This window comes from Protomyctophum bolini (assembly GCF_963924005.1).
Source record: "Protomyctophum bolini genome assembly, chromosome: 3".
Classification (NCBI taxonomy): domain Eukaryota; kingdom Metazoa; phylum Chordata; class Actinopteri; order Myctophiformes; family Myctophidae; genus Protomyctophum; species Protomyctophum bolini.
In genome coordinates, this window is record NC_137864.1 from 50,145,251 (window position 1) to 50,162,119 (window position 16,869).

Genomic DNA, 16,869 nt, shown 5'->3' on the forward strand with positions numbered 1-16,869 from the left:
TTGTTGTAGATCTGGTATTTTCCCCAATTGTTTTGATTCTTGAAACTTCTGAGGACACCAGGTTGAAAGTGGTTAACCCATTTTGGGCGGGAACCCCTTTTGGTGTTATGCTTTTAGCTATTGAAAAGTAGCAGACCTACAAGATCGTCTGCCACTTTTGAAAAATCGAAGAACGACTGACATAGAAACATAGCTTTTTCAGAAAACGGTCATTTTCAAACAGAGTAGAATCTGATTAGAATCTGATCTCAATGGGAGACAAACAGAGGCAGAGAAGCAGCCAGAGACTCACCTTCGACAGGGAAGCGTTTCTTGATCATCTCCTCCTCTGTCAGAGTGTAGGCTGTCAGCCCTCTGGTCTTCCTTCCAAACCTCCTGGTTACTGGGTGCCAGGCTACCGCTGCAGCAGAGCACACATTTAATCAGTACGCTGATTAAATGGCACATTTTACAACGCAAGGTTAACAAAGTGCTGTACAGGTAAATAAAAACTAAATCCACTAGCTACGGCACAGAAAAGCAGCAGCAAGAAGAAAAACACAACACAAACAAAGACACGTGGCTGAAACATCCCAGACGCAGACAGTGAAACAAACCAAAACATGGACCATCGAGACACTCAACTGGAGTTAAAAGCCAAGGTGTAAAGGTGGGTTTTGAGACATGATTTAAAAGTCTCAATGGACGGGGCCAGTTTGACGTGGGAGGGGAGCACGTTATGTTAGCAGTGAGCCCAGTGTCTCCGATGTCATGGACACTTACTTCAGTAAGACAGCTCTCCCCCTATCCACAAGGAGGAGCAGTGCACCAAAGCATTATGGGAATTCTAGTCCAGGAAGGAAGTGAGCCCACTTCCGATGACATCAGAGACACTGGGCTCACTGCTAAAATCTAAAATATCTAAAACCACATATTACACACATAAGGACCCCCAGGAAAGTGTTACATCAACATATATATTTTTGTGTCCCTTTAAGATTTAACTGGCCCGCAGACCGCAGTGACCATGGGGGATTAAACACCTCAATACATTCTGACAGATACTGGGGTGCCAAGCTATTCAGTTAAAAACAAACAATACAAATTTAAAATCAATTCTGAAGCGCGCACAGGGAGCCAGTGGAGTGACGCCAGAACGGGTGTGATGTGGTCGTGCCTGCGAGTTCCTGTTAAGAGGCCTGCCACGGCATTTTGGACCAACTGAAATCGGGCCATGGAGGCTTGGTTTAAGCCAACATAGAGCGCATTGCAATAATCTAGACGCGTGCCGTGGAGATGAAAACACGCTTAAAATCCTTAAAGGAGAGCAAAGACTTAAATTTAGCAAGCAGCCTCAGGTGGTAAAAGCTGGATCTGACCACGGCATTAACCTGTTTATCCAGTTTAAGTGCGCTGTCAAATTTTACGCCAAGGTTGGAGACAACAGGTTTGACGTAAGGCTGCAGGGAACCCAGGTCGGTGGGTACAGAGCCAGGACCACTAGGCCCAAACACCATGACTTCGGTTTTACTCTCGTTAACTCGTTAACTCTTATGCTTTTTTGTTCTTGCTTAATGTAAGTCGCTCTGGATTAAGAGCGTCTGCTAAATGCCTAAATTGTAAATTGTTAAGAAATTAAGAGCCATCCAAGCCTTAATGTCATTTTGGGATGCAAAATGCACCCTATATCTAGACAGTGGAGGAGAGGGGTCAGGGCGCTGTTGTTATCTTTTTTAATGGGCATGTAGATTTGAGAGTCACCCGCATAGAGGTGATAAGAGATACCATGCTTCTTAAAAATTAAACCAAGGGGGAGAAGATATAAGGAGAAAAGTATTGTCCCCAGGATCCAGCCCTGGGGGACTCCAGAAGACAGGGGGGGTCGAGGATGATACAAAATCTCCAAATTTCAGTGTCAACTCATTCTATTTATTTATTTGTATCTTTTTTGTTGTTGACCATAATGCACCCACACAATTAAAAAACATGACTCAGAGAGATGCCCTTTCATCCCACCTTGATAGGGGTGACTGCTTTCCTGGCTGCTTTTGGAAACGGGTAAAGTGTCCAATTCAGGCACTTCACAGGTGAAGATTCCAGACGCTAGGTTGGTGGACGCTGGAGTGAAGCTGAGCCTCTGAAACATAAATAGAAACAAAAACAAAACAAAAAAGAACATTGACTGAAAAATGCGGAGGAAAGAAAAGCATCTCCTATAACCTGCTTGTGAAGCATGTGAACATGCAGGCAGACCTCGACCAATGCCAGATTTTAGGGTCTGATTATCAATGAGCCTGTAGCGTGGCCAGGACAGATATGAACACAGATGGATTTTGTTCATAACCTATGAACACAGGCAAGGTACACAAACCCCCCCCCCCCCCCCCCCATGTTCTCAGGGACACTGCTTGGTGTGCTGAGAATGAGTTTGGGTTCCACCAACCTAAACAAGGGAGGGGGGGCTGAACCAGGACCCCTACGTAATACGAGTTTTATTGCCCATTGGAATGCAGGATGCTGATAGCATTTGCAGGACACAAAGTGGAGACACTTAATATCAGAGTAAACTTCTCTGATACTCTCCAGTGGAAAGCGAACAATTTGAATAAAACTGCTCACGTATTATGCCTTTGAACCACGCATATATATATTTGTATACTATGTATTGGGGTTCAACAATATATATATTGTGTTGAATAATGTGATGTGTGTCTGTAAATAATTATATTCTGACTTCTAATTGACATACGACTGTACTGTTGGTTGAATAGAAGTGAAACTGTGACACTCAAGTTGGTAATTGGACGTAAGCAGCTTTTCGTAAGTTTGCTTTCCTTTTGTAAACTATAGTGACACAGCAGTTGGTGTGGAATTTTGCTGATACTAACAGATAACATTTGGACAGTATATTGGAGCAAAATTCTACACAGATCAGCAGAGCAACAGTCTGGTTATATGTTTTGGTTTTAATTCCCGCCTCACATTATTGACTTTGGCCTCTGCATGGGCTGGCTCCATGCAGGCTAGAGTTTTTGATTGAGGTGTTTATTGAAACTATTAACTAAATGTGTACCAGGTTTGTATTTAACTTGGGTTAAAGTTAAGCATCTCTCCACCTAGGGTGAGAGAGGAAGTTTGAGTGCACTGTGTGTGTTTGACAGGAATTTAGCTACTCTCAGAGAGAGTATCCATTTTGTCCCTCACACACACACACACACACACACACACACACACACAAACCCCTTTCAAGATTTCTTATCAATCATTGAAAAGGGGGGTGAGTGTTTTGGTGTAGCCCATATCCTGGTTCCAGGCCATAAACCGACAGGATAAGCTGAGTCAACAACCAGTTGATTTCACACCAACCCCATTTTGTTTTGGCCTCTAGGCTGGCAGACCCCTGACCCCCCATTTCTTCATCTTCATCTCAAGAGGAGGAGGAGGGGGGGTTCTGGGCCTGTCGTGTCATACAGGCAGTGAAAACAAACCATATCACCAATTTTGTTGAATCCATACTAGTGGTACGTGATGGCCTTTTTAGTAACTATTCGTCCATACTGTATCACTGTGTATCAGTGTAATACACTTTCATAGTTAACGGACCACGTTATTCAGAGATCCATACAACTTCTAGTTGGAGTACATTTACTTATAAACTCTCTCCTCTGTGTAGGCTGTGAAAATCCTGTTCGTTTTGTAACAAATTGTGAGAAATTCACTTCAGTGGCAAATGTGTTCTTGTTAACCAAAACTAATTATAATGATATCCAACTTAAGTCCAGTATGATCTAGACTTAAACTTTAATTCATTTTTGGCAGAACAGATTGTTTACAATCAGTTCAGAACCCTAAAGTTATTAACGAGTAAATACTATTTCTAACTGTTTCTAACTATCAAGGTTCACCTACAAAGTATTTTCAACTTAATTTTAATGATATCCAACTTAAGTCCAGTATGATCTAGAATTAAACTTTAATTCATTTTTGGCAGAACAGATTGTTAACAATCAGTTCAGAACCCTAAAGTTATAAACGAGTAAATACTATTTCTAACTGTTTATAACTATCAAGGTTCACCTACAAAGTATTTTCAACTTAATTTTAAGTAGACAAAACACATTTCTAGTTTCCTAAATCACAAGTATATGTTAACAATTGGTGCATTATCAACTATTTTGACCAGCCCAAAGAGAAATCTCATAATTTGTTTTTGTTTTTCCTGTGACTATCTCTCAGCAGTCCTCGTCTTAATACTGCTCAAATATGCTGCATAACGTAATATATGCAGTGGCACAGGCCATGAGGGGGTTAACAGAAAACTTTGATCCCAAGCTGCAAAAATCTTTTCAAATTGTTTGTGATACAGATATGTGTCAACTGATTACACCGTTAACAACAACTAAGAGTCAAAAGACGGAACTGCTGAGAGAGGTTTTAAAACAGGAAAATGTAAGAACGCAAAGATATGGTGACCTAACTCAAATCTGTGAACTACAGAGTTCTGTCATCCGTCTGCAAGACAGAATTGCATGCCTAGAGAGTCGTAAATGTACCGCTAATGATGATATGGTTAAATGTTTTCAAGACCTCCTAGCCGAGGTCAGAGGTCAAACTCAGGCACGCAATGGTCAGCCCTGCTGTGGACCTATGAAGCAAAACCAGTTGGAGGTTAATCAGTCAAAAGTAATCTCAGAATTGAATTCTAATGTGAACAAACTAACTATAGAAATCAATCAGTTACGAGACACTGTGGCTTCACAGGATGCTAGTCTTAATACTAGACAACAGCATACTTCAATGCTGCAAGCTAAAATAGACACACACCAAATTGAAAAAGATGAATGGGAAAACCACAGGATGTGCAAAAACACATCTCCTGTCATTAGCACCCAACAAGGAGGGGGGTCACTGAATCCTGTTTCCTCCCCAACCTCCTATGTGGCTAACCCTATAACCTCTTTCTCAACATGGCAGGGGCGACCCCAGGTCAGCCCAGCCCCAGCCCCTGCTCTGTCCGGAGTTGACCAGGCTATGACCCGGCCAACTGGCGGTCAGACTCTGAGCTTAGTCAGAGCACAGTATGATGTAAGCATGCCACCTACACCATACACTAGCTCAGGGCCGAGTCAAGTTGTTCCTGGTTTTAACACACAGGCGCCCCAAGGGTCTCTCACTATGGACGACCCACAGGCACATGCTAAGACCCTGAGTGATGATGTCCTGTGGAAAATGTCTAAACATATGGACCATTTTTACCCACAGGCTTCAGGCAATACAGATACTCAAGCATATCTTGACTGTATTGTTGACAGGTTACGTTCGTATGAACCAGTCACGGTGGAAACAAAGGTGAACCTCATCTGTTTAACCTCAAGCCGCGAAGTTGTCTCCTGCCTTAGGCGGCAAGCACGTCAAACCCTATTAGACTGGCATTCTGTCTGCCAAGCAATACTCCAGGAGTTTGAGGACCACAGTGTTGCTAAAAGTGGGCTGATTTCGGCCATGGAGGTTAAACAGCATGAGAGGGAAGATGTTAGGGTATTTTATAAACGTTTAATGAAAGCATTTTTCGGCGGTAAAAATAGTCCAAAGATGGAGGAAGATGTAAATTTCAAGGCGTTGTTCCTAAATAATTTACTTCCCTCTGTTGCGAAACACTTCCCTCTCGGAATCAATTCTGCGACCGTACGTGCCACTGATTTGCGCTCCTTGGCAGAGGAAGCGTTCGATAGAGAGTGCCATGACTCAGTTACTTATGTAACTGACAGCACCCAAATCGACTGTCTCCCCAGCGTAAGAGGCAACCACAGTTGCCCTTCCTCTTGGGAAAATCATCAACCTGTGTTGGTGAAGAGTTCCCCAAAGGAATCTCGTAGACAGAAAAAGGCACGCATCTACGCTACCAGAGAGGTTTCGAACCCCACTGATAATGACTGGAGAAAATCTATGAGGGATTATACACCTTGATAGTTCTAAAACAACACGGTGGTTATTTCTTTGTACGTGAATGTTTCAGACGCACACTTCACTATATAGTTTGTGTCATTTGAAACATTCAGGGGGGATACAGTGATTATATACACCTGTTGTTTGTAGTAATTATATACACCTGTTTGTACATTATGGGTCACGTATGTGTCATAACAGTTTGAGATGTTTATACACAGGCAACATGTTTGCATGTATATAAACGAGTGTATAATATACTGCAACATAAACCTTTTTAGTCACTCTATGATAATGAACATTGTCTGTGTGCCCTGATCATTATTTGTTTTACTAACCATAGGTGAGGTAACAGCATGTAGTAACTACACTGTAGCTCCATCCAAAATTGGATGTGATTTTGCCCTATCAAAGGTGATTTAAACTGACGAGTAATATATGGTTGTTACTACCAGAGTCCAGTCAAACAGGAATTGGACCAAATATTGTAATGCGTGTTCAATACAACTATATAGAAATTATGTCCCCGCACACACTTCACCATTCAGGTGACTAGGGGAGATGACTACTAGTATAGGTGTACAGCTAACCTTTAACCTATAGCTAAACTCCATTCACGTCAGTTAGAGTGAACTCACTGCTCAAATTAAACTATGGTAAGCATAAAGCAGATCTTAGAAAGAAGTGCTATGAGTCCTGCCAATGCTAACACAGCACTCCTCCAATTATACATTATAATAGGAATTTCTAAACAGTCTCAGCTCTATTTGAGACTACTTGCATGTTATCTGTGTTTTGGTTTGTTTTTGAATTGTTAAATTTGTACTAGGGTTAATCAATCTATTCACGTCACAGTGAGTAGAACAAGTATCAAGTTTCCTTTCCGCATAGTAAACAAAACATACAGTAGTTTATGTGCATTTATAGGAGTTTTTGTTTTATTCCTTTTTTGTGTAGACATGTTTTGTGTTTAACGTGAAGTCCAGAGTTATACAGTCACCAGAACAGTTTAGCAGATAAGAAGTTGCCATTTAACCATGTGATGTATATGCTCTGTGTACTCTGTGTTCATCCTCTTACTTTTATTTTTGCCCTCAAAGATCAAGGACTCAACGTCTCGTTTCGTCATGAATTTGAGGACAAGGGGGGATTATGTAGCGTGGCCAGGACAGATATGAACACAGATGGATTTTGTTCATAACCTATGAACACAGGCAAGGTACACAAACCCCCCCCCCCGTCCCCCCATGTTCTCAGGGACACTGCTTGGTGTGCTGAGAATGAGTTTGGGTTCCACCAACCTAAACAAGGGAGGGGGGGCTGAACCAGGACCCCTACGTAATACGAGTTTTATTGCCCATTGGAATGCAGGATGCTGATAGCATTTGCAGGACACAAAGTGGAGACACTTAATATCAGAGTAAACTTCTCTGATACTCTCCAGTGGAAAGCGAACAATTTGAATAAAACTGCTCACGTATTATGCCTTTGAACCACGCATATATATATTTGTATACTATGTATTGGGGTTCAACAATATATATATTGTGTTGAATAATGTGATGTGTGTCTGTAAATAATTATATTCTGACTTCTAATTGACATACGACTGTACTGTTTGATATCTCCACATGTGTAAATTCATGCTGATTCCAAATATTCAGTCAGATGTGTTAACAGGAGTTCCCTAAGACTGTTTAATGCAGAAGTAGTACTTTGGGCTTTAAGCAGAGGGGCAGTGCCACCCCTGACAGCTCACACACATCCTGCAGTTCCTTGCATGACAAGGACCACTAGTCTCCGCCTCTTCGATATAAGATGGCTGTCCAAGCAGCCATCTCTCTCTCTTCCGGCGCTCTCTACCTCAACTACTGGCGAAGGAGTAGGGAAGGTAGACACATGTCCCTTCCCCCCCCACAGCTCTCCTTCACTGACCAGGCCCTGGGTGACTTCTGTCCCCACACCAGAGGAGCCATTCTGGGTAGACTCAGTGCCACAGCGGCCGGTTCCCAGAGACCGTGAGACAACCCAGAACTGAACTGACTACAGCTCCTCTCCACACGCCTCTCAACACCACAGCGAGGATAAGACACCTCAAGTCTTCTCTACCGCTCAAATCTCCAAGAGGGTCAGCTTAAGCCAAGCGTCACCAAGAACGCACAGCTGATCCCGATGAGGGAAACCGGGGAAGCAAGCTGCCTCTGACGACTACAAAACCACCGCCCAGCTACATCCTTCTGGGCCTGCCATCCGCTGCCCCTAGCCGCCCGGGCGAGCTCAGCAGCACACAGCCCCAGCTATCACATGATGTACCGCTACAGACAATGGCTGGCGCCAGCCACTAGCCTCCCTGGTTAGCAACATGCAGCTACATCATCCTGGGCCTGCCATCCACTGCTGACGTCTCCTCCACACACAGGCGAGCATATATCACATGATAAATGGCAACCGAGTGTAGCATTTCAGGGCAGGGTAGATTGTTATTTTGAATGTAGATCTGCTAATTTTGAAACCTCTTTATTATTTCATGTTTCTCTTTCTTTATTTGTTTCATGAGCTATCACTATTTACTTTTACCTGACCTTACTATGATCAAAAGGGTTCATTTAAACCTTTGTCAATTTTGGGATTGTTTGTACACTTTTTGATTTTTAATAAATTTACATAATTTTCATTAAGAAGTCGTTGTGTATTCTATCTCAATATTTACAGTACAAGTACCGATTGGAATATTTATTGCAAGTCTGTCCAAGAACTCATGTTACATTATACAGTGACGTGAGCAATATAATTATTATATTGTAATATTTTAATAATTCAAAATTCATAAATTATGAATATTGATATTTGAAATATTACGTCCTGTCAGCTATTACCCCATTGGTGATCTATTACAAGCCCAAGGACGTTTTGAAAGAAATTTTATGAAAAAAGTGTTTTAATAATAAAATAGACGATTTACAAGCTCAACCATATTATAACCATATAAGATGACATGGGAGTTAAATACTGCAATTTGTAAAAAATGACAAAATATACTCCTATCGTCGTTGAAAAGGAACTCATACAATGTCCATGGGTGATGGGACCCATCTAAAAGACCACCCCTGGGTCCCGGGACCCATTACATTGAAAACCTATTTACATCACTGCCTACGTATGTCGTCAAAGAACTCCCCATAGCAAATAGGCAGGCAGAATTGACCATACTGTATGTCGGTCTGGCCCATGATCACTAGCAGACACTTCGCTTTCTACGTGAAAGTCGACAATGCAGTCTCCTTAAAGGATAATTCCATGCTAGAATGCTTTCTTACCTTTCCTTGTAGTTGTTACGTCCCCACCAAAGAGGTCCAGGTGTTTTTTTGTGCAAAAACTCCTTATTGGCTATTTTCCCTACCATAAGCCCTCAATGAATTGCATTGCATTGAATGGGAATTGAATGGGGCTATGGGGTGTTATGCTAGTTCGCTTATTTCCATCGAAAGAAGTAGTAAAGTGTGCCGCTTGGGATATTATTTACATTATGAAGAGAGGATATATACAAAGAAATTATCATTTTGAGCGATGGAAATAAGCGAATTAGCACAACACCCCATAGCCCCATTCAATTCCCATTCCATTCAATGCAATTAATTTAGGGCTTATGGTAGGGGAAACAGCCAATAAGGAGCTTTTGCACAAAATAACACCTGGACCTCTTTGGTGGGGACGTAACAACTACAAAGAAAGGTAAGAAAGCCTTTTAGTATGGAATTCTCCTTTAATGGTCCCTTCCGATGCCTGGCGAGGAAAGAGGGCTCAATTCGGCTGAGGCGCAGAGGCGGTGATATTAAAACTCACAGTGCTGTAGTTGGCTCTCAGGTGGTCAAAGAGCGTCACTTACAGTGCTGTAGTTGGCTCTCAGGTGGTCAAAGAGCGTCACTTACAGTGCTGTAGTTGTACTTACAGTGCTGTAGTTGTACTTACAGTGCTGTAGTTGTACTTACAGTGCTGTAGTTGTACTTACAGTGCTGTAGTTGTACTTACAGTGCTGTAGTTGTACTTACAGTGCTGTAGTTGTACTTACAGTGCTGTAGTTGCACTTACAGTGCTGTAGTTGTACTTACAGTGCTGTAGTTGTACTTACAGTGCTGTAGTTGTACTTACAGTGCTGTAGTTGTACTTACAGTGCTGTAGTTGTACTTACAGTGCTGTAGTTGTACTTACAGTGCTGTAGTTGTACTTACAGTGCTGTAGTTGTACTTACAGTGCTGTAGTTGGCTCTCAGGTGGCGAAAAGTGACATAGTGTTTGTAGAAGTCGCTCTGCGTCAGGCCCTCGACAACCACAACGTTAACACCTTTCAGCCTCCTTTGGTGACTCAGACGACACCAGCTGACACGCACGCACATGTGTGCGCACACACACACACACACACACACACACACACACACACACACACACACACACAAACACAAAGACATTGAGGAGTGCAACAGTTAATTTAATTAATCCATTAAAATCTATTATAAAAAACGAATACATTTTACTAACAAAAATGAAGAAAATAGCCTAAATACATTTGTTGTGATGATTTGTCAAATTGTAAAAAGCCCTAGAATTGATTTTAGAATGTGGTTTGGCTTAATTTTGAATTTGTCGATATATAAAAACAAAATGCTAGATTATTAAATTCATAGAAAAATACTTAGATAGAACAATCGCCAAGCAAAAATAGTTTTGGGGGGCCCAGGCCGGTCCAGCGGTCCGGGCACCCAGGCTGGTATTCCAGCCTGACAGCGTGTCGCGGGTTCGAGTCCCGATCCCGACAACCTTTGCTGCGTGTCCTCTCCCAATCTCTCTCTCTGTTTCCTGTCAACCTACTAAGAAAGCCTACTAAAAGGCTATATATATATATATATATATATATATACATATACGTATAGTTTTGGGAGCCTTACAATTCCTACCTGGGTTTTTCCAAGCCAAAGCCTCTCCCCAGTGCTGCGAACTGCAGCAGCTCTGTTAGATTCATCAGCGTCAAGGGCTCCTGGACGCAGCCCAACTGCACAGAGATCCTCGGGGAGGGCTGAGGACGTTCACATTCAACCGGAACGCCACCGTTCGGCTTGGTCTTCAGCTTCTTGGCGTTTTCTCGCGATGTTGTGGACATGCTCTCCTTTCTTTTCATGCCGTAGCATGATGCCGGTTCCATAGTCGCCCCGAAAGATCCGCTGGATCAAAGAAGAAGACGTCTCAAATTACATTCTCAGTTATCCCATTCTGAACGGGAACCCATTTTGGTGTTGGCATCATGTTATGCTTTAGCTATTGAAAAATAGCAGATCTACAAGCTCATAGCGCGCCACCGAGTGGCGCGCTACGAGCTTGTAGGTCTGCTATTTTTGAAAAATCGAAGAACGACTGACATTTTTTAGAATCTGATCTCAGGTCAGAATGGGTTAATCACACCAGTGTGTGTCCAGTGGAAACCTCGTATGAATCTGATCTCAGGTCAGAATGGGTTAAAGTTTCTGTCGGGTGGAAAACCTCATAATGTCCAAAACGGTTAATGGTTCAGGATTCAAATTCTGAAATAGCAAAAGGTAGCAGATCTACACGTTTATGGATTGTGGATCTGCTACTTTTGATGCTTTTATGACACTGTAGTATGAATGATCAAGTAAAAAGTTTGAATATGGAGATAAGAGGTTTCTGCCAACATTATGTGACAAACAAACAAACAAAGCTTAGAGGTGCTCAGAAAGACATACATTATGTTGACAATAGCCTAATGTTCCTTTTTAGACATCATAGTTGTTGTAGCAGTAGTGGTATTCTGGTTTCTGGTTTACAGTGGTGAAAAGTACATGTATATCTACTGTAGTACTGCACTCACATACGATGTACAATGTGCCAGCTTTATTATTAATACTAAAAATATGTGTCATGTCATGTGTTGCTGTGACTCACAGCAACACATAACATGAGTGATATTACATAGGCCTACATTTCATGTAGGAATAAATTAAATCGATGTAATATCACAGCCATGCATTTTAAGGCTAGTAGTGCTATGAAAGGTGCACATACCTTGCAGAGGACCCTAGCCCCACAAGTCAGAACCCAATGGTACTGAAGTTTCTGACATTTTTGCCGGCAGTACTATTGGGTACGATAGATTGGGCTGACCCAGGGGGTTCCGAGAGGGGCTAAGAGGACCCTAGCCCCTCTCGGAACCCTACATAAAGCTTTTATGAAATTTGATGGGCGCTTTAAAGTATCAGAAACTTTACTACATTCGGGTTCTGCTTGCGGGGCTAAGAGGACCCCAGATCAGCACGATGCTCTGTCTGTCTCCACTATATCGTTATAGAAAGGTGTGTGCTAATAAACAATGTATGCTTTATGTATTCAGAGTAGGCCTACAACAATTAAAGTTATCGGAGGCTATTTTAATTGCATGAATATTGTTTAAAGTGTGTAATAATATGCATTTACCAGACAGTTAAACTCCATCAGCCGGTTCAAACCACATGGAAGTCCACAACGGATGTTATGGTTGTTCAATGTTCACCATCTGCAGGATTTCCGGGTTGATTTTCTTTTTTACCTTTCACAATAAAAGCTACACGAACATGATTTGTTTTAAATCGACTTCAACTTCAGTTCATTTGTTTTTGCGCAAGCTTCTCATGGTTTGCAGTTCGATTTTTAAATAAAGAAAAATTACAGTTTTGAATTTGGTAAAACTATCAAATATCAAAATAACTATTAAATATACACTATACATAAAAGTGTGTGTGTGACAGACACAAGTACGACACTGACAGTGACTGACGGAGTTACGCGCTTGTGCAAATAATTACATATTAAATAGCAGCCAATATAAAATATGGATTAGATAAAATGTATGGGAAAGGGAATGCGTCACTGGAATGTTAGAATACCGGTAGATTATCATTGAGCGAGTACCGTATATAATGTCTATGGGCCTACCATTGGAGCATGTAAGGCTGACATTGCCATCTAGTGGTCACATTTCAATTTCTAAGTTGCTTCCTTTATTTCCCCTAAACAATATGACAGTTGAGTTGACCATAGTTACATACAGTTAGTGAGGCAGGGGTAGAGATACAGTAAAACCAATTTGTTCTTAAATTAAAAACTACTCAGCATTACCAGTAGCCTATCAACAATAAGTCAAGCTGTAGGTCTATCCGATGACAATGTTGGTACTATTATTATATTTATAGATTATACAATTTAGACTATATTGTTTATTACTTCTGATGAACTGAGTAAAGATTATTATATAGCTTGCTTTTGCACAAATTGACGAAATTGATTGATTGAAATATTTATTTCACAGTATGTAGAATGGGTACATTTCAAACGAAAGCACAAGTCAATACAAAAACTGCTACTTTGAGGACAAAACCAAAAAGCACTAGACTTGTTTACATCAAGGTCCTCCATTTTCAATTCATCAGAACATTTAGAGACAGATATACACTTACGTACAGTATGGGAAAAGGGGGTCACTGTTTCTATTTTATTTTTTACGGGGGCCAGTAATCAAATTGCAGCAGTCCGTATGAGCTCTTTGAGAGCGGTTTTGCATTAACTCCACACATGGTCGATGGGGGTCATTATCTGTACAGATCACACTATGATTCCAGATCATAATGCATCATCACGTCTGTCTGATGAGACTTGAAAATGTGTGTCTAAAAATCACATGAACATCGAAGCATTTCAACTGTTACATGAATTAATATTGGACTGTTAGACATTACACTTAAGGTAATAATGAGTGTTTAACCACTTCGATAAGGAAGAAACATCCACACTTTGAAGAAGTTCATGAATTTCAGCTCGTCTGCCTTCCTCAGCATTACACACTTGAGTAACACTGAGGAAAGGTATGTGTATTTTACATTTACTTGTTTGCTTGTTCATTGTATAATTATAGTTCAATGTTGTCTTCATGATTTGACTCCTGAATGAAGTGTCTGGTGCTGGGACTCTGGTGCAACGCACATGTCCTGGCCTGGGCCTGGTGAGAGCAGGAGTGGACCTAGTGAGACGTAGGAGGGGACCGGACAGGAGTCAACCCACAGAGCCTAGTCCTTCCATGCGCCAGAAGCGTACCTCCCAGCCCTGGCAGAGTAGTTCTGGAGTAGTTCCAACGGATTGTGTGGCCTTGGTCTTTCCCTAGTGGGACTGATTAAGCGTAGCTACTGGGACGTAAGTCAGTACTTGATCACCCCGGCTGGGTCGCCTGAGCGAGGGGTATGATGTTTGAGAGACCCGAAACCCCGATGACCTCACTGAGGATACATGTGCATGTGCATGTATTTTCTTTTCTTTTCTTCCTTTCAAATAGAACATGTAATCTAATTTAAGTTTTCAAAATGACTTCAATTTTCGACATATCAGCCAAAAATTAATCAGGTGGTCTAGCACTCTCTGAAATCAGGAAAGGCATCTGATACAAACATTGATCGGGCTCTATGAGGAGTTCATACAATAACCTGTAAAACTTGTTTCAGCTGAGGTAGAGGAATCAGAGCCACGATTATTTCCAACGTGTGTGTGTGTGTGTGTGTGAGAGTGAGAGTGTGTGTGTGTGTGTGTGTGTGTGTGTGTGTGTGTGTGTGGTCCTCGAGGGGTCCTTGAGGGGGTTCCACGGGATCCGCAGCTAAATAATCGATAGTTGGGGACCAAACTGACTTATTACGGCTCTATTTTCGTCCATCCCTTATCCCTAACTTTGCCCCCCTTTTTTTTTTACTATTTTGAAAAACATTTTTGAATACCGGTAGTTAAAATAGCCAATCTACGTCGACACGTTGTGAGCTTGTAGATTGGCTATTTTAACTATTCAAAAATGTTTTTCAAAAGTAGTTTAGGGATAAGGGTTCTCTAGTTAGCATCCATTGAAAATAGCATGCTGGCCAAAAATGGAGAGGAACGACACACGAATGCCGAGATAAAGGCATTACCAGATATCCCAAAACATGGAAGTGGACGGTGGCTGTTTCTTTTGCTTCGTTTTTTCGATCACGTGATTTCCTGCTAGACTGTTTCACAGAAAGTCAAATGGTGGCTCATAGGTTAGCGAAGAGCGCCATCTAGCGTAAAAACTAAAAACACACCACCCATGTCAGAACATGTCCATGGCAGTCAATGACTTTTAAGGGTCTGTAGTTATGGGTGTCTGTGGCCCAAATGTATACCAAACTGGGGGTCCTTGAGACACTACATCTTCTCATAGGTGAGTTCATGTCCACAGGTGGTGCATGTTTTCTTGTAGAGGTCTTCTTCTTCATCCAGCAGCTGTTCAGGTCCATATTCATGTTTGTGAACGCTGGTGTCTTTGGTCCACATGCTACTCCGTACTTCCCTGCGGAGCTCTAACACACACACACACACACACACACACACACACACACACACACACACACACACACACACGCACACAATACAACCATGAAAACTAAACTGAAAGTGCACACTTGCGATAAGTCCACAATGTACACAAACTAGAAAGGTACTCTCAGTATATATTTATGTTCCAGTCTTTTGATTGATTGATTGATTGAAATCTTTATTAACAGTTTGCAGAATTACAGTACATTTCAAGCACAAACTCAATACAAAGACTGTTAACTGTGAGTGGACGACCCAATTAAGCCTTACACTTGTTTACAACAGGGTCCACATTGTTCAATTCATCAAAACATTTAGAGACAAACAAATAGACACTTCTATGTAGTTAAAGAACAGAACAGGAATTCATCATATAGGAAGCGAAAAGGGAAAAAAATATATATACAGTGAGGGGAACAGGGGGATAAAAGAAAAGAAAACGAAAGACAGAGTGTAGGGCGCCTGCACACAACACCATGCGTTGATGCCATGTGTGCATATGTGCAGGCACCCAACACCACGTCCATACAAAAACATAGTACAAGCCATAGTACAAAGACAGAGTGTAGGGCGCCTGCACACAACACCATGCGTTGATGCCATGTGTGCATATGTGCAGGCACCCAACACCACGTCCATACAAAAACATAGTACAATCCAGATAAAAATTCAGCTTTTACAGAGGCCAGTTTCGAATTGCAGCCATCCGTAGGTGCCCTTTGAGAGCAGTTTTGAAGGAGCCAAGGGATTCACATGTCTTAATGACTGTTGGTAGGGCGTTCCACATTTTGGTCGCATAGGAGCGAAAATAATTTAGTCCCTTGTTTGTGCCGAATCTGGGTTGTACATGGTTTGTTGCACTCCCTCTGGTGTTGTGGGTGTGGACTTCGTTTACATTAAGGAAGTATTTAGACAGGTACATGGGTATCTTGGTGGTGTATCTAATCTTGTGGACCAGAATACAGTATGTACATAATATACATGATAACTGATATCATACCCTGGGGCTGATAAATAACAGGGATATATGACTATTGACCAACTCACATTGAAGTCAAGAATTTGTAGGAATTAATCAACAAGTCAATCAATGTATTTATTTGTAATTAACTACAGCCACTATGTTCTTACATAGTGCTTAAAACAAGAAAGGTTGTCTGTTCATAGGTACAATAATAATGTGTTGTGTAGGGTGTTACTGAAACATCGGCAGATCTTTATTTACTCAAAACTCTCCCGGTGTGTAAAGACCTAACATTTTAACACCCGGCCGGTTAGTTCAACCGTCTGGGCACCTAGGCTGCTGAGCCAGCCTGACGACATGCCGTGGGTTCGACTCCCGATCCCGACGGCCTTTGCCGTGTGTCTTCCCCCCCATTTCCTGTCAGACTACTTTCAACCTATCAATAAAGGCAGAAAAAGCCCCCAAAATATCTTAAAAAAACAAAGACCTAACATTTTAAAAGCTGTGAAGTATTTGACCAGCATAAGAAAAGGTTGAGAAAGAGTGTGAGATGTGTTTGTGTAC

General features: G+C 41.7%; 2 protein-coding genes across 2 annotated transcripts in view; both read right to left on the reverse strand.

Moving 5' to 3' along the window:
- The window catches only part of LOC308313395 (RNA exonuclease 5-like), a gene marked incomplete at its 5' end in the record, with an annotated part of 30,955 nt that extends 19,834 nt beyond the window's left edge, over positions 1-11,121 (reverse strand). The window contains 4 exons of the mRNA XM_080760495.1: positions 293-400; positions 1,996-2,116; positions 10,175-10,301; positions 10,877-11,121. Of these exons, the coding sequence (XP_080616621.1) occupies positions 293-400; positions 1,996-2,116; positions 10,175-10,301; positions 10,877-11,121 (601 nt within the window). The remainder of the gene's footprint in view (positions 1-292; positions 401-1,995; positions 2,117-10,174; positions 10,302-10,876) is intronic.
- LOC308312505 (plasminogen-like) overlaps positions 1-16,869 on the reverse strand; it is a gene marked incomplete at both ends in the record, with an annotated part of 102,471 nt that overhangs the window by 51,206 nt on the left and 34,396 nt on the right. The gene's annotated exons all lie outside the window — the stretch shown is intronic.